Source organism: Numida meleagris, chromosome 1 (genome assembly GCF_002078875.1).
Source record: "Numida meleagris isolate 19003 breed g44 Domestic line chromosome 1, NumMel1.0, whole genome shotgun sequence".
Classification (NCBI taxonomy): Eukaryota; Metazoa; Chordata; class Aves; order Galliformes; family Numididae; genus Numida; species Numida meleagris.
The window spans coordinates 44,028,002-44,052,653 of NC_034409.1; the positions used below are offsets into that span (position 1 = coordinate 44,028,002).

The window sequence follows — 24,652 nt, forward strand, 5'->3', positions numbered from 1 at the left end:
GGATATGAATTATTCCAAAGTTGTGTATCAAAAACGTCCTTGAAAGACTGACCTTTTGCTGAGAGCACTTAACTGATGGAGAAGGAAAAAAATTATCTTCTCTCTTTAATGTATTAGTATGACCCTAAGTGGTGATCCTGGGCCCTGGTAGGAAGCTAAAAGGTAAGATGAACTAATTAACATGTCCTACATGCTACTGTTAAGACTAGAAACAGTCTGAAGCCAGGACTGAAAACAGCCTCGTTATAACTAGTGCTCCTAGACAACATAATGCATGCATGCCTTCTCCCCTCTCCTGCTTCGGAGTTACCACAGCTTCCTTCACGCTAAGGTTTGTTCCAATGGTGACACTTCTCTCACTAATAGCCTAATCACTAAAATAAAAAGCCTCTGGAAGTGGGCAGAGGCATAAGGAAACAACTTCCTTTGTCATACTAAAAGAACAATTAACTTTCTCTCTTGGTCAAGGTTCAACCTCCTATTAAAGCGAACAGCTTTGACGCCAATTCACACTGACATTTGAAGCTGAAAGTAAGCTTTTGCAAAGGCACCAAACCCTAGACAGAGTTTAAATAGATAGCTGCCAGGACTTCCACACTTAAAACTAAGATGGTTTAACTAGACAATTGGGCTTTCCTGTATCAGAGTTCACACACTGAAGAGCTGTACTTCTGCTTTGTACCTTCCCATGCATTAGACTTCAAGTAATTCAAATGCTCCTTGACCGTTTTAGTGTATAAAGTCAAATAATCAAGGGACACAAGCCAGGAAGCTAGCATCTATTCCAAGGGTGTAGGACTGTTGCACTTGTTCATAAACAGTTACAGAGATAATCTGCAGACTACACCATAATGTTGTTTAGCAGTTCACTGTCTCACAAAGTTTAGCCAAATTAGAAGTGCTGAAGTAAAATAGTAGCTGTTCTTACTTTTTAAGAACTATCTCAGAGGCACCTTTACTGAATATTCGGAAACTGCCATCAGAGTTTTTTAACACAGTACTCATGGATTTTCTAACAGAATTGAAGGTGTACACTTTGTGCAACTTCTCTTCTGGTATCTCATTTCGTACATCCTGATAATCACGTTTTAGATCCAAAAGAAAACCCAGCAAGGCACATTCAGTTTTGTTTCCAACATGACGTGGTAGACCACCTTCTTTTTCAGGAGGCTGCAAGAAAAACAAGAATCTTCACTGATTAGGAGGTTAACTTCGAAACCACTGAAGTACAGCATTTAGAAAACAAGAAAGCCGAGTCTAAGTTCAGCTCTGAGTTGAGAAGTTTCACTTTTGCAATGATTAATCTATAAATTCCTATGAGTCATAAGCTCACACTACTGGCTTTCATAAGTGACTTCTGCACCTGTTTAGTCTTCTAAACCATTTCTCAGGCTCAAAAATCACCCATGAAGTTTATATCAAATGCAGAGCTGACCTTTCTTTTTAGTGTTTCCACTGCTTGAAATAACTGTCTGGATCACTTGGGTGTACTGGATCCCTGAATAAGTTTGCAGTTTATAAGTATAATTAAATTTAAGGAAACTGACTTTAAAATACTGAATGCCATTATTTCTGCTAAATTAACGTATCCTCTCTCCCCTGTAACAGCTCTTCCTTAATGATATACTGCGAGCGCATCACCTGGAAGCCTTTTACTGAAGAGACTTAAGTCTTTAAGCTTCTTAAGCCTCACTACAAGTTCTGTTTTCCAGGCAGTGGCCTATTTAACATGTTTCTGAAGTCTCTCCAGTTTTCAGCCCTTTAATACCAGAACAAGTTTAGAACAAGTTCTTATCTCAGAAATGTGGAATATGCAGACTTGTGTCATACATAAAGGAGTACTTTTCTGAAGATGTTTCTGAGCATATATATGTGTAACATCACATTGTAGTTTGTAGCAAAAAAAAAAAAAAAAAAAAAGGAGAACCTACACAGAACAGTTGCGATTACTGACTTGTGTCATACATAAAGGAGTACTTTTCTGAAGATGTTTCTGAGCATATATATGTGTAACATCACATTGTAGTTTGTAGCAAAAAAAAAAAAAAAAAAAAAAAAGGCAGGAGCACTTACTTTGCCTGACCAGGCCTCAGATATCTAGATCACAACCATACTAATCATAAGGCGGGATCTATCTTCATTGTTAAGAGCTGCAACATCTTGTATTTTACTGAATGCTAAATTCTAAAATATTCAGTTTAACGTGCTCCCCATACATGGGCATACTGGTGCAAATCCAGCTGCAAAAATGGAGGGACTAGAGCACCTGCCTAAGAGACTTGGTCAGTCTATATATAGCTACTTTTCATTTCTACAAAGAGATCTTCAGGAATTGGACTATGAAACTTCTCACATGCTGGAACTCATTCCAGAGAGATAGGTGCTTGTGGTCTTGATGTGCCCCCTCAACCATTGCTAGCAAATAAACTCTTGTGGAGGTTCAATCTTTGCTGGCTGACAAGTGACTTTTGGACAGTGGTTTTGCTTTTGTTCACAGCCTACAAATTTGTACCAATAGTACCTGAAATAAAAATCTAAACTTATCTGTACCTGCATTTTCCCATCAAATTTTGTTAATCTTATGCTACCCTAACATGTCAACTTTGAAGTAGCACTCAAATCAAACTAAGATGTTTTCCAAATAAACAGTTCACCCTATGAAAACAAATTTAGACAAGCTTATCAACTTACAGGGAAGGAGAACATACTTTTGAATCATCAATTCAAAACAATTTTTTTTTTTTAATAAAGTTCAGCCTTAAATGAACTGTTAAGTAATTCATAGTAGGTACAAAACACTTTATACAGCTTTCTGCCACACACTTACACTTAGCTGACTACCTTGTGGCAACCAGACGATTATCATCTTTTGAAGAAGACATTTAGTTGCTTTGGTTAGAATGAAGAAGTGTACTTACCAGTATTTTGGAAGTATAAGCACAATTAACAGAAATTCCCGTGACAAGGTAAGCCATTATATTCTCTGGAATAGCTTCTGGTGCTGGAATTTTTTTGTAATGTTTTTCACTGATGTAAGCTTGGACCACTGTCATCCTGTTCATAGTCAATGTTCCCGTTTTATCTGAGCAAATAGCTGTTGCATTACCCATTGTTTCACATGCATCCAGATGTCTCACTAAGTTATTATCTCTCATCATTTTCTAAGAAAATAAAAGTGGTTAATAGTTAGCCATAATCTTCACTTCCCATTTTGAAATTCTCATTTAGAGTTTTCAGTCTCATACGGCAGTTTCAGAGCATGCTCATCTTTTAAGTTACCTGCCTGGCTGCTGTAAGGATTCCCTTAAGTCTATCAGGTTGCAGTAAGCATCATCTTGAACAAAATTCCTAAACAGAGCTAACCTATTCTTTCACAGCCGCATGCCAGACCAACTACTGTTACTACTCACAGACTAATGAGGAAATAGTTCACAGAGCATGGATACAGACTGAGCTTTACCAAATGCAATATTAAAACATATTTTACAAGTAAGGTGGGACTCTATTGGCTCAAGTCTGTTGTTTCTGCTTACTCAAAGGAGGAAGTAAGCTACGCCACAGTCTTACCACAACAACATAGGTTTTATATTTCAGAGATGCCAGTATCACAATTTACATCAAATACAAACTGAGAGCTTAACTGTTCAGCTAAGAGAGTGAGGACTAGACAAGTAAAGGTCTAATGTCGCTTGCACGTCTTTACTTAAACGGGTTTGTCTTTAAAATCTGCTCCCCATCTATCCACTTACCTTAACAGAATAAGCCAATGATATAGTGACTGCAAGTGGAAGACCTTCTGGTACTGCCACCACCAAGACTGTAACTCCAATAATGAAGAACTTCACAAAGTACTGAATATAAATTGGTGTACATTCAGCAAGCCAGGGTCGCTTCTGGACCCAGAAGGTATCAATTACAAAATACAACACAAGGATAATGACTGTGATTGCAGACATCAACAAACCTTGTTAAAAAGAGAACAAACAGTTTTCAGAAAAATAGTTCAAATGTTTGACAATACAGATTCTGGATAAGTCAAGGGCAAACATTTCTGCCTTTGTAGAAGTTACAACTCAGAATTTAAACAGGCAATTCAGAAAACACAAAGATAGTTCTCAGGGATGTACTGACTTTCAACACAAATATTTCCTCATGAATTTCACTTAAAAGCCTCTAAACTATGGGTACTGTTTTTTTTTTCCCCAATTAATTGAAAAGTGTAGATCTAATTGTGAAAAGAAGAGACCACTATGTAAAGTAAATTGACTAAGCAGCATCATGATTAAAAGAGTTCAGCAAGCCTTCCATGACTACACTGGTGACTTACTCAGCAGAGAAAGCAGGTATCTCTCCATACCTTACTTCCTGCTGAAGCTGGGAGTTAATATGTCAGGTAAGCACAATGTTCAATGAAATTGGAATAACTGGGAAGACAAATTAGAACTAAAGTTAACAAGCTGAGTGGCACACTTAAGACAGCACAAGAAAAAGAGCAAAAGAAATCGCACCTCGTGAAACACCAAAAACAGCCTGTTGAACTCTACCGTCAATTTACTGTTCTCCAGGTACATCGCTGAATGCTAGGTTTATCTAAAAGTATCTTTTATAACAGTAATCGAATATTACAGAGTTTGAATTTTCTGTCCTAGGAGCTAATACACTAAAGCTTGAATATTTAAATCAGGAAAAATATTACCAATATTATGCAGTCTGAGAAGCCATCAGCACACTGAAGCATGATGGCACACTTAAATACGTTTGAATTTTACGCTTCACTTCAGTAGCTAGCCTTGATCAGCTTATCTTCTCATGCAAACATGAGACATCAGCAAAAAGAGTACTGGTAAGGATACCTGCTTTGCCAATCTGAACTGCAAGCTTCGTAAGTTTGCCTTGGAGAACAGATTTTTCTTTCTTTGGCAAATTTGATCTCTTCTTGTCTTTTTCATCTCCATCCACGCCATCCTCACTCTTCAATGGCTGCATTTCCATAGCTGCACCATCTTGAGCTTTAGCTAGAAATTACAAACAAATAAGATTTAGCCATTCTAGTATCCCTGAAATCAACAGTACATGAAAAGCCTGATTCTATCAGGCATAACTTAGTGCAAGTATTGTGTAGTACCTGATATCCAGAGATGGCATAACATCCTTGAATATTTAAAAACATAGCTAGATACCACAGAAATAAACTTTAGCAATGTTTACTTAAGACTGCCAAGTTCATTTAAGCATTTTTTTTTAGGAAGATTTACTTCGACTACATTTAACCTAGGCACTTTGAATAGAAGGATGCAATAAGCATTTTCATACTAAATTATGTCTTCACTGCATACACACAGAAAATAAGTACTTAGAAGAGAGGATCATAGCAACTGCATTTACCTTTGTTACGGTTCTCAACAGCTCCATCTTGCTTTTTGCCTGTCAGAGAAGGGAACAAGTTATGTTTCACACTAGCCATGCAGAGTTCATTTCAGTATTAAGGCTTACGTTAAAGACATTTTAATATCTGCTGAGACAAGAAACTGTATTTCAAAAACTAAAGCAAATTGGGAGACAGAAGGCTGACATAAACAGTCAGTGTAAGTTAACTCACAGAAGCATCTCACATCACTTTTTTTGGACTTCCTGGATAGCAGAAGTCTCATGCAGAGAAAGCGTTATCCAGCCATAGTTAAGTTTGCACAGACTCTGATACAAACATTCGTAAGCAATTGAATGGAAATATAGCAGAAGGCCTTGCCTGGACAGATAGCTGTCCTATGAAAGTGTCTTCAGTTGAAGAGAGTAGTGACTTACTTGTGAGGAAAGCACCTAAAAGGCTTTCCTAAACTTTTACTGGGAAGGGGATTTGTGACATGCCAGAGATCCTGGCGGTCTCATTCTTACTCTGTTCAACACCGGCAAGTCTACCTGACTACTGCTGCAATGAACTTCAAGATTCCACTTCCAGAATCAGTGCTTTTGCACAGCATTGCTGAAGTTACTGTAGTATATTTATAAAAATAAATATTTATAATCCACACTAAAGCTTAATGGAGGCACAGTGCTGGATTACTGGATCTATGCTAACCCTATTTACGCAAGCATGAACATAATCTGCTGGCAACATACCAACATTAAAGAATGAAGAGAATAGTTCTAGTGCCTAACAAAATACCACTCCTACCTCTGTTCAGAGATGGAGTTCAGCAAAGGATCACGAAGACCATTAGAATAATGAAAAATTAATGATTGAAATTTATGAACGAAGCATTAAATGCAACTAAATCTAACTGTGTCAACATGTAGCTTGTTAAAAGGTCACTACCCTTTTTTGTTCGGGTTTTCAGGTAAGATGGTTAGCATACCACCCTGACAAGAGACAAACTGGCAGCTTTTCTCCTAATTAGAGAGATCTAAAGTTATAGTTACTATTAGCAATAACTTGAAATGAAAGAACAAAATTAAAGAACTTTGAACAGAACTCAGAACTGTTCAGTCTCACTGCTATTTCATTTTATATTCTGCTTTAAAGTAAGCAGCCTAAAGTGAATAAGAGCTAGAAGAAAATTTGGAATAAAATTCAGCTAGAAGAAAATTAAGTTGTCAAGCAGCCCATCATGCATGACATTTAATACCTCCAGTGCACTGCTATATTACTACTGACATGATCTGGTTTCTATACATACAAGGTTTTCCCCCAGCATCCTCTGAACAGCTGATGAGAAAAACAGCATGCTTATCTTCTCCTGAAGATGTCACTTTGGACTTGTTAAGAATTCATTATCTGGTGATTTAGTATTTGTTCTTTCCTAGGTCTTTTTCCTCTCTTATGACAACAAAGTTCTACACTTGAATTGCTTCTAACTCCCTGCACATACATATGCTTTTACTCTGAACCAAGACGTATACAGCCAGCTAAAAATAGCCACTTTAATCTCCTTAACATTCACAGAGAAGCTAATTTAGTCTAACCTGAATTTTACCAAGGAGAACCTTAACAGTCACATAACTTAAGGGAAAGAGGAAGTTGCTTATCTTGGGAGACAAAGAGAAAACACGTTCTCAGTTCCAACAATACACGAAAACACTTTTTGACAAAAAGACTTCTGCTTATATAATTCACATTAGCAGAATATCAATAAAAGCTACCATCTTCACCATATGACCCATAGCAGCTAGTACTGATGCTTGCTTCCTTCTCCCTCCTCAGTTAGAGAAGAACAAAAGATGGAAAATGCTATAAACCAATCCCTGTCAAAGTTTCAAATCAGCTTCTACTTGTCACTATTTCACTTCAGCTTGAATCTCCCTCTGAACTCAAAGCAAATTTCAGGAAGGGCCGGAATTGTGAAGTTGTTTGTAGATAAGGCTACCAAGACAAAAGGCATAGTTCAATCTTAACCCCTGCACAGAGCACAAGTTTCAGTAATCACCAGTTTAGTTTGAGAGCCAAGATTCCTAAGCACATTCCTGTATGTCTTAAAATCACCATTTCTTATTTCTTTGAAGAAAGAGCATACCTTTCTGCAAAGACCTTCACAGACTCCCTCTCATTCAGTTTATCTCACAACAGTTTCTACGAAAACTTTGTGGTGGTGAAGTTCAGTCCTTAACACACCTTGTGAAAGCTACCATCAAAACATCACCAGTTAACATTTCTGAGCTTTGATTCTTCGACAGCATGAAAGATTATGACTTATAACTCTAGTCGCTGATTAAATCCTTCCAAATAAGGAAGACATCCTCTTTCACACTTCACAGAAGAGCTCTAATACAGTCTGGGTTACGATTTCCTTATTCTTCTAAAAGGAAAGTTTACAGAAATAAATCACTAAGTTCTTTTATTTTGTACTTCTTTGAGGTTTACAACTCTGGAAGAAAAGGCTGACAGAAGAAACTGTCTGCTTACCTTTACCAAAATATGTTATATTTCTGTTGAAGTTACCCATGAACTCAGTGTATCAATGATACAAACTTTTCCTTTTCATGTAGGATTTTTTCATTAAAGAACTTGCCATACAAGATGCAATCAAAAGCAGAACTAGATGCTCATTAGGCTGATTTATTGTTCATAACCTCTTTGTCAAAAACAAGTGTTTGTTATGAGACACAAACATACTTTGAAGTGACATGAGATGGCAGTTTAACAAGTTATACACAGTAAGGCTGGCTAAAAATTATAAACTTCCCAACCTCTAATAATCAGTGTGACCACAAGTTTTTAATTAAACTTTTGCTATGTGCATTTTTTTTTAAATGGTGTTCACTTTCAGGTCACTGGGCCCTTTTTTTGTGAAACCTACTGAAAGTATAAGACTCAAAGATCTCCAGATGACTATAATACTTTTCCATTCAATAATATTCAAGAGTTTACCCACCCCTTCCCAGCAAAATAATCTTATTATGCCTACTTTTCTTGTCCTTCTTCTCTTTCTCCTTCTCCTCTTCATCTCCTCCAGCCCCAAGCAAGGTAAAGATGATTCCAGTCTGAGAGTTCACACCTACAGCAGTAACTACCATTCTTCCAGAGCCTTCCATCACATGAGTACCTGGAAGAAGGCATTGGATTTCTACTGAAACTTCAACAGTTGAATGAAGAGCACAAAGGAAATCCATTCTCAAACTTCATAATGACAGAATCGTAAGATTATGCATATAGATACCTTAAAACACAGTAATATAATTGCCAAAACTATCATAATCAACCATATGAAATGTTCATCAGCTTTAAGAATCTGTTCACTTGGACAGAGTTTTGCAGAAGACATCAGCCTAGATAAGGTCCAGTTTACAAGATTTAAATATCACAGTTTAAAATAGTCAGTTCCCAAAGGAAAACTAATCACGTTTTTCAAGAACTGCTAAATGCTACACACCTGAAAGCAGCATAGGATCTCTGTCCAAAGACTTCTTAACGTGGTCAGATTCACCAGTTAGTGAACTTTCATCAATTTTGAGGTCATTTCCTTGAATGAGTATGCCATCAGCCGGTAAAAGATCGCCTACAATAGATTATTAGGTATGTTGACTTCAGATCCTTCTTTAAAAATAAAATAAAGTTCAACTCTAAAAATATGTTTACCATATTTCACTTGTGCAATATCTCCAACAATTATGTCAGCAACTGGTATTTGGATGACTTGGCCACCTCTGATGACTGTGAACTTCTGTTCCTGTTCAATACGGCTCTGCAGTCCTCGAAATTGTTTTTCTTTACTCCAGTCATTGAAAGCTGTTACTAATACAACACAAACTACAGACAGGAGGATTGCTGCTCCTTCAATCCAACCTGCTTCAGATTCCTCCTCCTCTTCACCAACATTTACTGATCCACATACTATAGAAAACAAGATTTACAGCATTTAGAGCAGAAAGTTTTCATAGATAATTATTTCATAAAATAAAAGTTTACCCAAACAGAAGAATGGTTGCTAAACATTTTCCTTGCTAGCCTTCTTGGCAATTTTAGATTATTTTCAATAAGGGTAGCACACAAAGAATATCCCTGCTTATATTAACACAAGAGAAGCTGATAAAGAAAGTTACCCAGCTTGCATTATCTTGTTAAATGACGCATGTTAAGAGGCAAAGACTGGACAATTAGTTATCCACCTCCTGACGTCAACATTTCCTACTTTACCCTTCTCCCAGCAAACCAGATGCAATTGCTAAAGTTTGGTTTAACTAAGGCCAGATCCCTCCATCTTCTGTTTTGAACTTTTAGTTTCATTTCTTAAATTGCAAAGTTACGTGTGTCACAGTGCAAATCAAGAAAAAAAAATTAAGTCATGCTAACTTCCTGAAGAAAGCAAATGGACACAAGTTACAAAATGCTTAAATATTTGAGATGAAGCTAACAAGATACTTGCAAAGAAGCTTGGCTGATCTCTGACAGATTATAGTTCCTGCTGCTTATATTTTGTCTTTCCCATTACTTTGGCTAGAATCAGCCTAGACCATGACATGGGAAATCCTGTGTTGCCTTTTTAAGGCAAGCAGAGTCCTAGTGTTTTCTCCATAAGGAATGATCAGCTGTGTTTCCGCAATCTTATTGTCTTCCATCAGATTTACAGCATTAGCATGTTGGACAATGCAAGTCAACAGTATAACATAGGTAGGTATCTACTTTTTCAAATATTTACTTACATGCTTCATTTCCTCCTGGAGGCTGGTAAAAAGAAAGGCCCAAGGACACTACGGCTGCAATTTCTAATATAATTAGTGTAACATCTTGTAGCGCTTCCCATACTAACTGAAGAAATGTTTTTGGCTTTTTAGGAGGTATAAAGTTCTTCCCAAAAACTGCTTCTCTCCTTTCTATATCTGCTGGATTTCCACTTAAACCTATTTAGTAAGAAGACAAAGTTAGTGATACCCCATTTATAGAGTCACATGCCACTCCATATTTTGTAATAATACAAAAAAGACGTATCAAGTATACTTACACAGATACGATCCTTAAACCAGGCTTGCTGTATTTCATAATTCACACTTTGCCAATAAAAAGTAAAATGAAGGTCTAACTACTTGTACTTAACGTGGCAGAACAACAAAATAATAGTAACACACTCCCAAAAAAATAAGCGTGCAAGACAAGATTATTATAGGGCTGTTCCAAAAGTAATGCCTCATATTTTATAATTTTGCTCCACGGCCTCAGAGGCAGACGTTACTGGTGGCATGGTAGTAAAGGTTGAGCCTTCCCACCAATCTTCCATTACATTTTATTGCTGTGCTACAGATGGTAGCAGGGGCACAGTCTGACTGAATGACATCTGACATGGGAAGGTGTGTTAAACAAAGCTGTGGAAATGAATTCCTCCATGCAGAAAAAAATTAAACCTCTTAACATTCAGTGACACTTGCTGACCATTTACAGAGACCAAACAGTAGATGTGAGCACAATGAGGTAGGGGGTGGTATTTTTCAGTATCAGTGCCAGTCGATCACCTCCACTGAGCAGATTTTTTTTTTTAAGAGCACAGAATGGAGGTTCTTGGTCATCACTGGCAAAAATGCACAGCTAATAGTGGTGACTATGTGGAAAAACAGAGTTTCATAGCCAAGAATTTGCTCTATCAAATACTGTTATTGGGTTCTTTGTATCTATTGTAGTTTCCATGGAAATAAATGACATCACTTTCAGAGCAACCTACACAGTAGAGCAACTACTACAGAGACTGAGCAGCATCATCCAGTTCTAGCAAGTCTGGCAACCAGAACTGGAGTCCCACAGCATGGATTCTGTATTCAGAAACAACATCACAGCATCCTTTAGTTCATTTAATACTTTGATGACATGTTTAATACAATTAATAATGTAAAATACTATGAATGCTATGTTTATGCATTATTTATTATATAAAAGTCTATGAAAGTCTGCTGAAACTCCCCAGGAATCACAAGGTGAGTGGCAGCCACAGTGCTGCTTCCTTCTGGACAGCAGCTGTTGACTGCTCTGAAGCTTCCACCTCTTCACACTCCCAGTCAGAGAGTGTATGTGGCACTGCATAGGTAGTCTGTCCTTATGGTTTATCACCTCAGCTTTATGCCTGTCTTCTTTCTTAGGTAGTATATTTCTTTCTGTATCCTTTTCACTGCCTCAGCTGCTGCACCATCCTTAAGGACACCAGTAATTGAGAGTGAGGGACATTCACTAGAGAGCACTGCACGCTTCAACAGTTAGCTAAGCCCTTAAAAATAAAAGAATACCAAGTATATCAAGTGCAAAGTCATGCACTCAAGGTCTTCCATACGTTCAGCTCCTGTTTAAGCCTTCAACAACTTTCAGTTGCCTAACCCTTCACTACAAAATACAGCTTACACCACTAACTCCTTTTTGAAGGGAAAATGGTCAAACTTCTTGCTATATTCACTGGATACCTCACAACCCTGTTGTTTCACGGTGTTATCACGTGTCTCTTTTTAACAAAGACAACAAAGTGATCAATTTTCTAAGCAGTAGTTTTTCAGTAGTTAACTCAACTGCTTAAGGATATAAAGGCATTAAAAATGCCCTAGGTAACCAACAAGTATGCATCTGGTTTTCATATTAAATGGATAATCTAACATCTCCAACAGTCATTTCGTAGAATCATCACAAGATATTTTGAAACTGTAAATCTCAGTTTTAAATGCACACAACTACTATAAATCATTTAATTGAAAATGGAATTATTATGTCTCAGTCATTTCAAAATCAATAAGAATTTAACATACCCTTGCAATAAGTTAGATTTATTCCAGCATCCCTGTATTCACCTTGAACTCATAGCTTTGGAGGTTTTAATACAAAGAGGCAAGTTTACTGTTAACCACAACATTTGGTTTCTTTCACTTCAAGTTTTGAGGTGCTCACCTTTTTTCACAGAGAGCACAGCAAGATCATTTCAAAAATTGAGCTATATGAAGGTACCTGGAAAAACTCAGGACAGTTTGCTCATTTCAAAAGGCTGGATTGTATTTCTGTTTTGTAGTGGATACTATTTGTCTCTTCCTTTTAGCACGGCAGAGTTTGGAAGGTCATTTACATGATGTCAGTAATACCATTTTTTCCTCTTTCCATCACAGGAGGAGGAACACCAGAAGTATACAGTGAAGGCTTTGAAGCATAAAGAGCATTCTCTAACATAGCTGAAGTACAGCTACTATCAGCATCACTTTGCAAAGATGAGTAAACATGCCTATCAAAGACAAACAGCTTCTGGATTTTTAGTATTCACCAAAAGCAACTGTGCACAATTACTAAACCTGTTACATTTACTAATTTCATAGCTCAATTCTTCTGTATTTTAATTAGGCTAATTTATATTACGTGGGTTTAAGTTTGAAAAATATTGGGGAAAGAACTAGCTGAAGCTTTATATAAAAATTTATGAGAAATCAAGAAGTAGGAACTAGTTAACAATCAAAACGATGTAGACTTATGGAAACACTGATGGCAGTCTCTCTCTCCAGAAAACAAGAGGGATTTTGTTACTATAGATACATCAATCATTCACTTATTTGAACTTATATAAGCTTGTACACATAAAAAGGACATAAGCATAAACATTGAATACTATTTATTTAAAATGATACTCGTCAAAGACAGTTTCTATTTCTATTTCTCTTTTTACTTCAGGTAGGTCTGATCTGCATTTCACATGAAAAGAGACATTACTTTATGTTGTCAGCTGCTTCAAAGCAAGCAATAACACAATGAACTTGTCCACTCAATTTCAAAACTATCTGTACTTTTGCTGTGAAGCCACTGGTAATTACATAAGTCAGCATTTTATATCATACAGAGACCTTCTGAATAGGAAGAAGTGTCATTAGGCCTAGCAGATATGCACACAAGACTTCAGAGAATTAGAAGTAGTATAATTGTAGACGACACCAAGTTGGGAGGGTGTGTTGATCTGCCTGAGGGTAGAGAGGTTTACAGAGGGACCTGGATAGACTGGAATGATGGGCCACAGTAAACCATATGAGTTTCAATAAGGCCAAGTGTGGGCTCCTTCACTTTGGTCACAACAACCCCAGGCAACCCTACAGGCTTGGGGAAGAGTGGCTGGAAAACTGCCTGACGGAAAGGGACCTTGTTGTGCTGATGGACAGTTGGCTGAATATGAGCCAGCAGTGTGCCCAGGTGGCCAAGAAGGCCAATGGCATCCTGGCTTGTATCAGGAATGGTGTGGTGAGCAGGACTAGGGAAGTCATCCTGCCCCTGTACTCGGCATTGGTGAGGCCCCACCTCAAGTACTGTGTTCAGTTTTGGTCACCTCAGTACAGAAAGGACATTGAGGTGCTGGAGCAAGTCTAAAGAAGGGCAACAAGGCTTGTGAAGGGCTTGGAGAGTATGCCCTACAAGGAGAGACTGAAGGAACTGGGGCTGTTTAGTCTGGGGAAGAGGAGGCTGAGGGGAGACCTCATTGCCCTCTTCAAATACCTGAAAGGTGATTGCAGTGAGAGCACGGTTGGTCTCTTCTCACTGGTGACAGGTGACAGGACAAGGGGAAATGGCCTCAAGTTGCCCCAGGGGAGGTTTAGGTTGGATATCAGGAAAAACTTCTTTACAGAAAGGGTTGTTAAGCAGTGGAACGGGCTCCCCAGGGAGGTGGTCGAGTCACCATCCCTGAATGTGTTTAAAAACCATTTGGATGTGGTGCTCGGGGACATGATTTAGCGGTGGGTTGTTAGAGTTAGAGTAGTATGGTTAGGTTGCGGTTGGACTTGATGATCTTGAAGGTCCTTTCCAACCTGAGCAATTCTATGATTCTATAATGCACAGCATAGAAGCATAGAATATTCTGAGTTGGAAAGAACCCACGATGATCAAACTTAACTCCTAGGCAGCTTTCATAGTCCTGTTTAGGTTTTTTCCTTAGAAATTTCTCTGCTTCTACACTTATAACTAGAATAACAACATTAAGAGACCTAGTTCTCCTTTTACACTAATTCTACACTATCACTTCTATGAGAAATTCATAGCAACTTTTCAGATAGAAAAACTTCTTCTCTAAAAATTCATGTAGGGATTTAGAAGCAAAACTCCATTTCTGTAGAATATGCTGCTTTGTAACTCATCTTAACCTTTTCTGATGTAATTATCAAGTTCAGCTATTGAATCCTTGTGCATTTTTGAGCTGCTATCACACTTCTAAAAAGGCTGCATCTTTTTTATCAAGCCAGTGACTGTTAAACACATCTAAAATGATAAGCTCTTTTAAAAAGGAAAGGCCTTGATCACGCAGTTCTCAGTACAATAGAATCAGTCTGCAGAAAGTGGTACCTAGCAATCTGATGTTACAGGACACCTGTGGAGTGAATTCTGTAGTACACTGTGTTTGGTGCTTGTCATGGTCATGCATCTTTCTAGCTTGCACTAATAATGGGCCTTAAACTTCACAGACTACTGCAAAATCGGATTTGACCCTCAGTTCAGTCCCCATTTTTGGAATACTATTGAAGTTTCCCTTCTCACTGGAAAAAAAAAAAAACATCTTTCAATACCATCCAACAGGTCCACAGAGTGCTGGGAAACCACTGCTCCAACCCTAAGAGTGTTACATTGCTGATACACAACAGAGCCTCATGGACATGCATGAACTTCAAAACAGCTGATGATGAGAAACAGAGTTTGCATCCCCCAGGTTGCACATGTTTCTTTGTCAGCCTAAAACTGGTCTACTGGTACGTCAGGCATATAAGCTGGCTACTTGCCATTCATTAAGAGGAAGCCAGTTGACCTTCTGAAAGCATTTCAGCAACCTGGACTTCAGGAATCTAGTAGATAAAGGCAAAACACACTACGTGCAGATGCACAGAGAGGTATCCTACAGCATTACACAGAATCATAAAATCGCAGGGGTTGGAAGGGACCTCAAGAGATCATTGAGTCCAACTCCCTTGCAAAAGCAGGTTCCTTAGAATAAGTCCCACAGGTAGGCATTACTAGGTTGTTCTTGAGAAGATAAGGAGATAAACATTTACATTGCATTTCTGAAGAACAGAAAGCAATACCTCTCCAGAATTAAGACAGCAAGTACTTCACTGCTACCAACATCAAGCTGGTTAAAAGCTGTGAGAGTGCTTAAATGCTGAGACATGAGAATTTGCCAATATCTTGATTTTGGTACTTGGCATCAATCTCTGCTGACAGCAGGACATCAATTTAATGTTAGCTAAAATTATGTTTAAAAAAATGATTTCAATGAGATAATACAATTTAGATAACTTAAGCAATAAAACTTGAGCCTATTTCTTCCAAAAATTAAAACAATCAGTTTTCATTTCAACTGGAAAAGAGGGTTAAGTCTTCAAGAAAACTTTTGGAAAGCTCTCAGCAAGGAGACTTGTTACATTTATAAATAGTGACATTTCCAGAATGCCACTGAGTTTGAAATGGCAAAGGCTCGTTTAAAAGATCTTTATTTCTAGAGACCAAGAGTGTGCGATAACTTTGTGTACCTCCTACTTGTAGTCACAGTACCTCTCAATGCCTGAAGCTATACCAATAGTTTTGTAGATCAACTGAAAATTACAGAAGAATAATGAATAATGAAGACTTAAGTTAGACATGGCTACTAGAAATACCATAGTACAGTACATCAGTACAATTACATAACAGATTTCACTAGTTTTAAAAATTGCTGTATTAAGGAATGCAAAAGCTGGGTCACAGCACACAAGAACTAATTAGCCCTGCATCAGACTACTAGAACCTTGTTCTATGATGGCATCATCTAAACTGTGAGTTGTTCATGCATCCGATAGTTCACAGAACTTACACTTCATAGCAGGTTAAACATTGCTATTTGGCATTGCTATTTCTTATCTGGATTCCTACATCAAAGCTTTCTCTTACATGCAATTTTGCTGCTAATTCAAAATGATGCATAGCTAGACCAGTTGGAAACCCTTGCTTATTTATTAAAGTATCAATCTGCTTTAGAGAAGAAACAGTATTTTATTATTACAGTAACTGAAATAACTTTATAAATTTTCTTATATTAAAACAACAACAATGACAAACAACCTAGTTTGATTGACTGAAGTTTTTCCTAGGTGGAATTTTCTCAATAATAGCATAGAAAATCGACTTACCTTCATTTGGTGAAGTTTTCAATTTTGTACAGATGCCCTGCACATCTCCATAGCATTCCTGTATTTTATGCAGTGCATCTGTAGCTCGAAGCTCCATAAGAGAACGGAGCTCTGCAAGAGTGACTCCAAATTCTCCATGATTAGCTTCTTTGACAGCATTTTTTACACCACTATACGCAACCGAGTTGTTTGCCATATCACCCATCTTGTATATAGTCTTTAGCAACGATAATTTCCAGTAAGGAACAAGACTTCAACTTAAAATATTTCCAAAAGGAAAATAAATCCTCTGCGTATGAAGACAGTCAGGGCAGCAGACACATCACCCAAGTAAGAGACCCATTTTGGAGAGATATCTTTGAGGTCGTCCCATGGCGAGTTGTGTTCCCAAAGCCAAATGACAGGCACAGTCTAGGGAAAGAACAAACACACATTAAGTAATATATCACATTGCAAAACAATCCTATTTTATTGAGACTACAGAACAAATTTATGCCTAAGTTCTACATATTTCTTATAATATTTTTAGTCAGTATTCAGCTGGCAGAGTGACAAGGCATAAAATAGATGTTTCCTGTCCCAAATTAACTTTGTATTATCGTACTCCCTAACCTCTTAGAAGAGCCATTGTCTTCACATCTTAAATTTTGCTTGGTACATCCCTATAGTTAGTCACCAACAGGAAACTTTATAAACACCTGGAAGTAAATCAGCTCCCAGGCAAATAGAATATGGAACATCCACCATGGGCAACACACACAGTAACCATATGCTCAGGTCACAAATACTGAAATATCACCGACGTACCAGAGAAGTCTCAGAGCTCAAGATAAGCAAGCTTCTGTGCACACGCATGAACTCACTTGTGCAAATCTCAAGGAAAACAACTTCAACAGTAAGCTAAAACCACACATGAACCACTTTTGTAGCGTCACTAGGCCTTAACACATTCTCATGCCCAAACAGTTTTAGCACCCTACTCCAGCCCATTTCATCACAACTCAAGCCTCACACAGAATCTTCATTTTATTCTTTGAACACAGCAAAAAAATTGCTCAGTGCAATCCTTCTAAAAAAGGGATATGGGAGACTAAGGTCAGCTCTTCCAGTTAACACCAACCCACAGGATTCGACCTGCATAGGCATTCTATATTTGTAATTTCCTGCTCGGTTGACACTTTTTGCATATAAACATGTATCCATTTAACAAAACTGAATACACAAACACCTCGTGCCTATATAAAGATCTGCTTCATGAAGAAGACAGGAGCGTCATCACGTAGGTCAGCTTTAACAACCTAGCAGGTCAAGGTGAGCACAAGTAACAACATATTCCCGCAGGAGACATTAGAGTTGCCAGCCTCAGATGGAAAATAACTTGGGCACTTCCAGGTCAACAAGACTCCAAGATGCCACATGCCCATTTGTCTAACACACCATCACCCGCTCGTCCCTCATCCAACCAGGCCACAAAAGGTATTTAAATGTAGTGAATCCCATCTAGAAACTCTGCTATTATTGCAGTGAATACTAATCATATCATGGTCTCTTTCAGGAGCAAAGGCAAAGAGACACAAAGGAAAGATTTCTGGCTATTGTCCTGACAGGTCAGAAGACCACTTGGCTCTGCCATGGTGACACCTAGGAATAAGCACCTAATTACTAGAAATGTACATGTTCCAATAAAGTCTCTGTTCTCTGCTCCAGAAACAATCAGCTACATCCATACCTGGTCCACCATTTTGGACACGTAGTCACTGCATTTGCACTGAAGACAACCACTAATACAGACATAGGAGTGAAAATGTCATCACTATAGGTGTTCTTCTGGTCCTATGTCTAGAAAATTCTGAGAGAAGGATAATTTATGGCTACTTTCCAGTGAGAGATAAAAAGCATAAAATAAACAATATTTATATGCATAACATTTCTGTGTCCTATACTACCAAGTTAACTAATGCAAAAATTTCATTTTAAACTTTGATAACTTTCTTCATGTCAGTTGCAAAAAATCTCAGAAACAAAAAAAAAATTACAGTAGTTCAAGACCTTGTGTTAATGGCATTAACCTACATGCCAGGATGCACAGTTTTCTTCAGCTGAACACGTTATAGTCAAATATGCTATCCTATAAGTGATGGACCTCGTGCACATCATGTCTGAAAGAAGGCTCTTTAGAGCCACAATCCATCTTTATTTAACCACCAAATTCAAACTTATTGGCCAGCTGGTACCAACTATTAACTGGCACCTGGTCACAAGTTGCAACAGTGTAACAAGAAACAGATCAGGCAAATGAGTTCATATAGATATGGAAAAGATACAGTAGCTGCTAATTATTGAAGAATAGACCAATGTCCAACAACTAATTATAATCAAAGTTAATTCAAATATAATTAAGACTGACCAGAAAATATCAAGATTCTAACCACAGTTCCGCATCTCAGGCCAAAATAACTCCCAAATTCAGGCACAGACGTGAGGTTAGAAAAGCTACAGCTCCAGCCATTGCTAACTGCCCACTGAAAAGCTTTGCAATGCAGTACTAAGCCGTACCAAAAGTTGTTTTCATGTGAAGTCATAAGAAGAGCAATAACATCACTTAGTAACTCACACGGTGCTTCACACTCCAGCTCAAGCATTTTTTGTGCGCCTTGATTCATTTTCACTAAGGCATAATACTCTAGGGATTACCTACTGCTAACAGTTTATACTGAAAGAGCTTCTCAGATGTTCTGGTGTCCTAACACATCAACAGACCTTTAGGGTTCACAGACATCTTCAAGAATCTTACATTAATACAAAAGCAGTGCAATTCTGCAGATCGGGGCAGTAACATTACAGACTATTCTGCATGTCCCAGTTCAGAAATGTTTCTGGAAAATTCAGAGGAATAGTGGCAAAGGCTCTTCAAATTCTGAGCAAGAGCAGTTTTGATCCAAATCATAAAAACTTTTAATAAACATCAGCAATTGTTATACCAAATCAGATCAGAGACAATCTGCTCCACTAGCTACATTTTTGCCCAGCATTTCAGAAGTGTTAAAGCACAAGTTCAAAATGGATGTGTATCTTGACCTAGTTTCTCTGCTGTTTTCTACTGAAATATATCACTATAAATTTCTTTAAGAAATCTTCTTAAAGTCAAACCTTGCAACATTTAATCATTTCCTGTTACAGCAAGTTCCAACAGTCTGCTGCGGTAACAAGAAAGTCGCAATGTATAAGGAAGCTGCAAATACTGAAATTCTAGTATCAGAAGAGAAGGTATATTCCTTAAGGAAAACAGGTCACCTAATAATATTTATCTCTCCCAGTACTCCATTATTTTGTTTTGATCAATGTTCCAGTTCTAAACTCTACTCTTGCAGCAGCCATTTGAAATGCATTATTTGAGCAGCACGAGCTCTGAAGCAATTCGCTCTAAGCTTCCAATCCGCTGATATCTCAAATTTTGAAATCGGGTAACAGTTACCACGACTACCAATTGCTTGCACACCATTACATGAATTGCAGCTTATTAAAAGTTTTAATTTAAATGAAGATACACTACTGTCCATATTAAAGCTCCATACCAGATGATGAAGAAAGAGAAGCCAGTCTGCTATTAGGCACATCCTGTTTGATTACCACTCATACCAGCAGCAACTTTAAAGCTACTGCACGTCAAACTCAAGAGACGAAAAATCTCGTACTGGAAAGGTACCTGATGCTACCATTATAGGAACGCTTCAGATACCTGTGCAAATCTCTGTGAAAAGACACTGGTGTTCCACGACTGTGACAGCTTCACCAATACATTGTCATTGTGGCTGTCTGCCAGGAGTACTGCATCAAACTGATATTTAATAGCCGAGTGTGTTTTGTTATGCGGTGAAGACAATAATTCAAAATAATTGAATCAAAGATTAGTTGTTCCCAGCAGTGTAAAAATTCAATAATTTCATGAGTCTCTAGTTGAATCAGAAAATGCCAATGTTAAGCACATACACATAGAAATGCTTACCATGGCATGACAAGTCTATAGACTACAGCTCTGTCCAGTGCCACCAGCACCTACTTTGTTGACCAAGCTAGAAGAAACCGCAATGTTTCTTGCAGATATTTTACAATACTATAAATACAAAACTGTGCTAATTTTATTTTCCCTGAAAAAAAATACAGCTGCTACTGAGACAGCCCTGAAAGATAATCATGCTTCAAAAAGGGTCTCCAGGAATAGTCCTTCATAGACATAAGTAAGACTAAGCCCTTTATTTGGAAGCAAGCTATAATCCTCCTTCTACGTTGGTTAAAATTAGGACTACCTTGAAGTAATAGTTTGAAGTGGCAGCACAATCAAATGTGAGCAGGAGAGGTCAAAGGTAGCACAATTACTATTGCCCAAACGCACAGGAACTAATACACCAATAAAGAACTACCTAAGCCTTTCCTATTATTCAATCTGTGTTTAACACTGGCTTCACCAAGGAGTCACCAATCAGCAGAAAACCTTTTAATATGAATTAAGAAAATTAAATCTTAAAATATCCAGTGAACTCATACTCCTTAGGAGCCAAATCTTCAACGGTTACATACACTGTGATACTCAATTTAATTTACTCATCTGCTTGAACAATATGCATTCAGATTTTAAGTATTAGCTGGTACTAGCATTTGACCTTCAGCAACACACTAAAGCTGGTTGCTGTAATATAGGAAAAGGCTTGCAAAGTGATTATCTCAGGAAAGCTTTTGTTTAATCTAATTAGTTCAATGAAGACCAGACAGATCTACATACCAAGAGGCTGCAGTGTTAAGAACTGTCCCCATATGTTTCAGTTGTCGTGCCATTTTAATCTGTTTTAAAGTTTTAAAAAACAGCTTTAATACACTGAAAAATCTAATATGCCTTTGCATACATTAGGTTGAAATCCATGGAACAGGGTATGTTCCATAGCCTCAAGCTATCATATGACTTTTCTTCCTTAGGAAAAAAAAAAAAAAAAAAAAAAAAGTTGCCCATTATATTATTATACTGGAAAGCAATAGTGATAAATTGACCTGGAGATTATTGCTGAAAATGCCAAGGACTTCTGCTCTGGAGGGTGGTTTTCTTACTTTTAAGACAAAAATTCTCCTACCAACTTAGAAGACTACATAAACTCCTCACTTGTTTCACAGTAAATGCATGCAGATAAAACACAAAGCTCACCAAGCACAATATGTATTTACAAGTCACGATCCCACAGGTTAAACATACTTAACCGAAAGGAGTCAAGGAGTAAAGGAGTCAAATCACTTCATGGCACACTGGTGCTTTACTGTAGACATCTCAGAGCCTGACTTATGAAGATGCAGTTGTAATTAGATGGAAGACCTAAGGTGAGTGCACTAAAGCGGAACATGCTCAGCAACAGATAGTTTTTAAATAAATTGCCTTTCAGCTCTATAGGTGCCCAGCAGTGTTGTATTGATAAGATTTGTTTCTTACAAAAATTGTGTTCTAAGCAGCAGATCAATCAAGAGTCATGAATTCTGCTGAGTTTTCAAAGCCAAATTTTGTTTTGATCTGAAGCTTAATCCTAGGAGGCAGATATACTTTGCAGAACTAAAGCTCGCTGCTGTTCCAGACTGCAGTGGATGCAGATGCTATTGTTTACCACATTTAACCAAGGGATGGCTGTTGGCTACTGCGATCATCGTTTCTGTAACAGCAATTTCATCTGATACATTTTTCTTTGCTTTATACCCAATGCTATTTCTTTTTGAAATGATGCCTAACAAATTAGGACTTCAGTAGTCTGATGCTGTTACTTCAGCAGTGCAAACTGGCAACGTTCATACAAAGGATCCCGAGATTGTTCTCTTCCTCAGTAGCAGTTAGGGAAAGTTGTAACAGACTTAAAGGTGTGTTATCAGGCAACTAATGACAGATTTTGATTCATTTACCACACACATCAAGCTGCTGAAAAGCTGTCCTTCGTATTCATGGTCACATATAGCATGAAGAAGGTGATGTTCTCTTATGAAGCACCTTATTCTGCAGTCAGCAAGAGAACAGACGTTTTATGCCATCAGCCAACAGACCAGACCTCACTGCCATGTCTCTTCCAAGCCCTGACACTTTCACGCTCATGAAGAAAGTCATCTCTGACTGCAAAGACAGCTGGGTTAAGAAACAAGATTGGATAATCTATTCCAGAGAAGTCTTTGAGTAGAAAAGCTGTTTTATCAAAAACCTAAATTAATCATTAGCTTTCTGAAAGTGTTTTGACTTCAGTGAAAGAACTAAACGGATGCAAGAAGAGACTGGTCAAACTTCAGAAAAAGAACAACTGACTGAAATGTACTGGAAAGTCCTCGAGAATAAAATCCATGCCATCATTAGCCTGTCAAATCACCGAAAGCATCAAGCGTTCCAGGTATTTAAAATACTATGTTTTCATGTTTTTCTACTTCATGTTACAATGCTGGGTTAATCACAACTGGCAACACTATAGGCCACTAACACATGATTAAATGCTTTTCTGGAAACAGAAGTTACTCATCCTAAATCTCCATCAACTGAGCAATGTAAAGGGGCCTTCTGAAGTCCACCACCCTGACAACATTCAAAGGGCTTTTCCCCTTTTCCACCCACAGGCCCTGAAGCTACCTTTCTTACACATCTCAGCTTCTTTTTGTTTAGCAGCAACATCATAAACTAAAACAAAAAGCCTACATTTGACAAGAGTACTTATAATGCCAAGTAATTCCACTGTTAAGACTATAATCCCACAGGAAAAGTTTTAACCTCTAGATATGACTGTGTCCCATTAGGCATTATTTCTCGTGGGTTCAAGTACCTAGAATGCATTTACTGTGTGCGTCAGCTTCCTCAGATAACTTGAGATGAGCCTAGCTGCCAAAATATGGACTGAGGCAGCAGATGGCTGAAGCCAAACCAGGAATATCACAAGGTTCCTATCTACTGCTGTTTAAAATCAAATTTTTTTTTTTTTTGAAGTGTTTGCTTGCCTAATGCCCAATCTCTTACTCTACTTCAGACCCACTGGGCCCTGAATAGATGACTGAGGATTTAATGTTTCTTAATCCTGCACAGTTCAGGCTGAAAATGTTTATTCAGGATAACAGTGCTGTCACACACACAAGAGCAACTTAATATATAGCCCTAAAACTAGGAGGGGGTGGCTGCAGGGAAAGTCATTCCTTGACAAATATTAACATTAGTAAGTTCACCACACTTCTCTGTGTTTATCAAAACACAGTTGACAGAAGTTATAGCACAAGAAACAGATTTTTTTTCTATAAAAGAGAAAGTAACACATGACATCCTACTAATTACAATTATACATCATTAGATTACAGAGCTTGGTTGCATTCCCAAATTACAAGACGCATTCCAGACACAAAACCTGTCAGGCACGTGTTAAATGAGGCATATCCTGAGCCCATGACATCGCTATACGCAGCCAAGTTTCAAGTAAAAGGAAAGTGAGACAGCAACTGTGCCAAACTCCATCCAACAGAGCTGGAATTGGAGTCCTGGATTTTAGTTACTTATTGTATTTAAAGCTTAGCTCATGACTGTTAGAAACACATCCAGCTGGTCCATTCTCACAATAATTACAACTCAGCAAAACAGGCGCTGACTTCCTCATAAGTTATTTGCGCTGGTATATTACTGGTCTTGAGATATTTTTTATTTAAAAAAAAAATTCTTTCCCCAATAAATTCCTTAATTATTGCTGCCTGTAACACTTTCTCCAGTACATTCTGAGCTAAACTATTCTGATGTTACCTCTGTATTCATTTCCTTCTTTTAATTCCCTCAGTAGTACACATGCATTCAACTGTAATTGCTTTATTCATTCCGAGCCATGATTTTCTTCCCTTCCCTTAAGACAGCAAGTAGTAGAGATGAAAATTTATTAGCTCTAAAGTCAGCTTGAAAGAGTTTCTAATACTGGAAACAGTCATTGTTCATTTCAGAGCATGATGCGTCCGTTTAAGTAAAAACATCGGCAAATAAAAATTTATGTAACATTTCAACCAGAACAAGACAGCCATCATTTCATCCCGATATGAACAT

The 24,652-nt window shown here is 37.8% G+C and overlaps 1 protein-coding gene across 3 annotated transcripts in view; it reads right to left on the reverse strand.

Annotated features, from left to right (window-relative positions):
- The window catches only part of ATP2B1 (ATPase plasma membrane Ca2+ transporting 1), a 62,627-nt gene that overhangs the window by 16,920 nt on the left and 21,055 nt on the right, over positions 1-24,652 (reverse strand). For all 3 annotated transcript variants that reach the window (XM_021389676.1, XM_021391335.1, XM_021390481.1), the window contains exons 2-11: positions 16,579-16,989; positions 10,135-10,332; positions 9,071-9,325; positions 8,865-8,990; positions 8,400-8,537; positions 5,386-5,424; positions 4,854-5,015; positions 3,750-3,964; positions 2,919-3,161; positions 929-1,170 (exon numbers count right to left, since the gene is read on the reverse strand). In XM_021389676.1, the coding sequence (XP_021245351.1) occupies positions 929-1,170; positions 2,919-3,161; positions 3,750-3,964; positions 4,854-5,015; positions 5,386-5,424; positions 8,400-8,537; positions 8,865-8,990; positions 9,071-9,325; positions 10,135-10,332; positions 16,579-16,783 (1,823 nt within the window). In that variant the 5' untranslated portion in view covers positions 16,784-16,989. The remainder of the gene's footprint in view (positions 1-928; positions 1,171-2,918; positions 3,162-3,749; positions 3,965-4,853; positions 5,016-5,385; positions 5,425-8,399; positions 8,538-8,864; positions 8,991-9,070; positions 9,326-10,134; positions 10,333-16,578; positions 16,990-24,652) is intronic.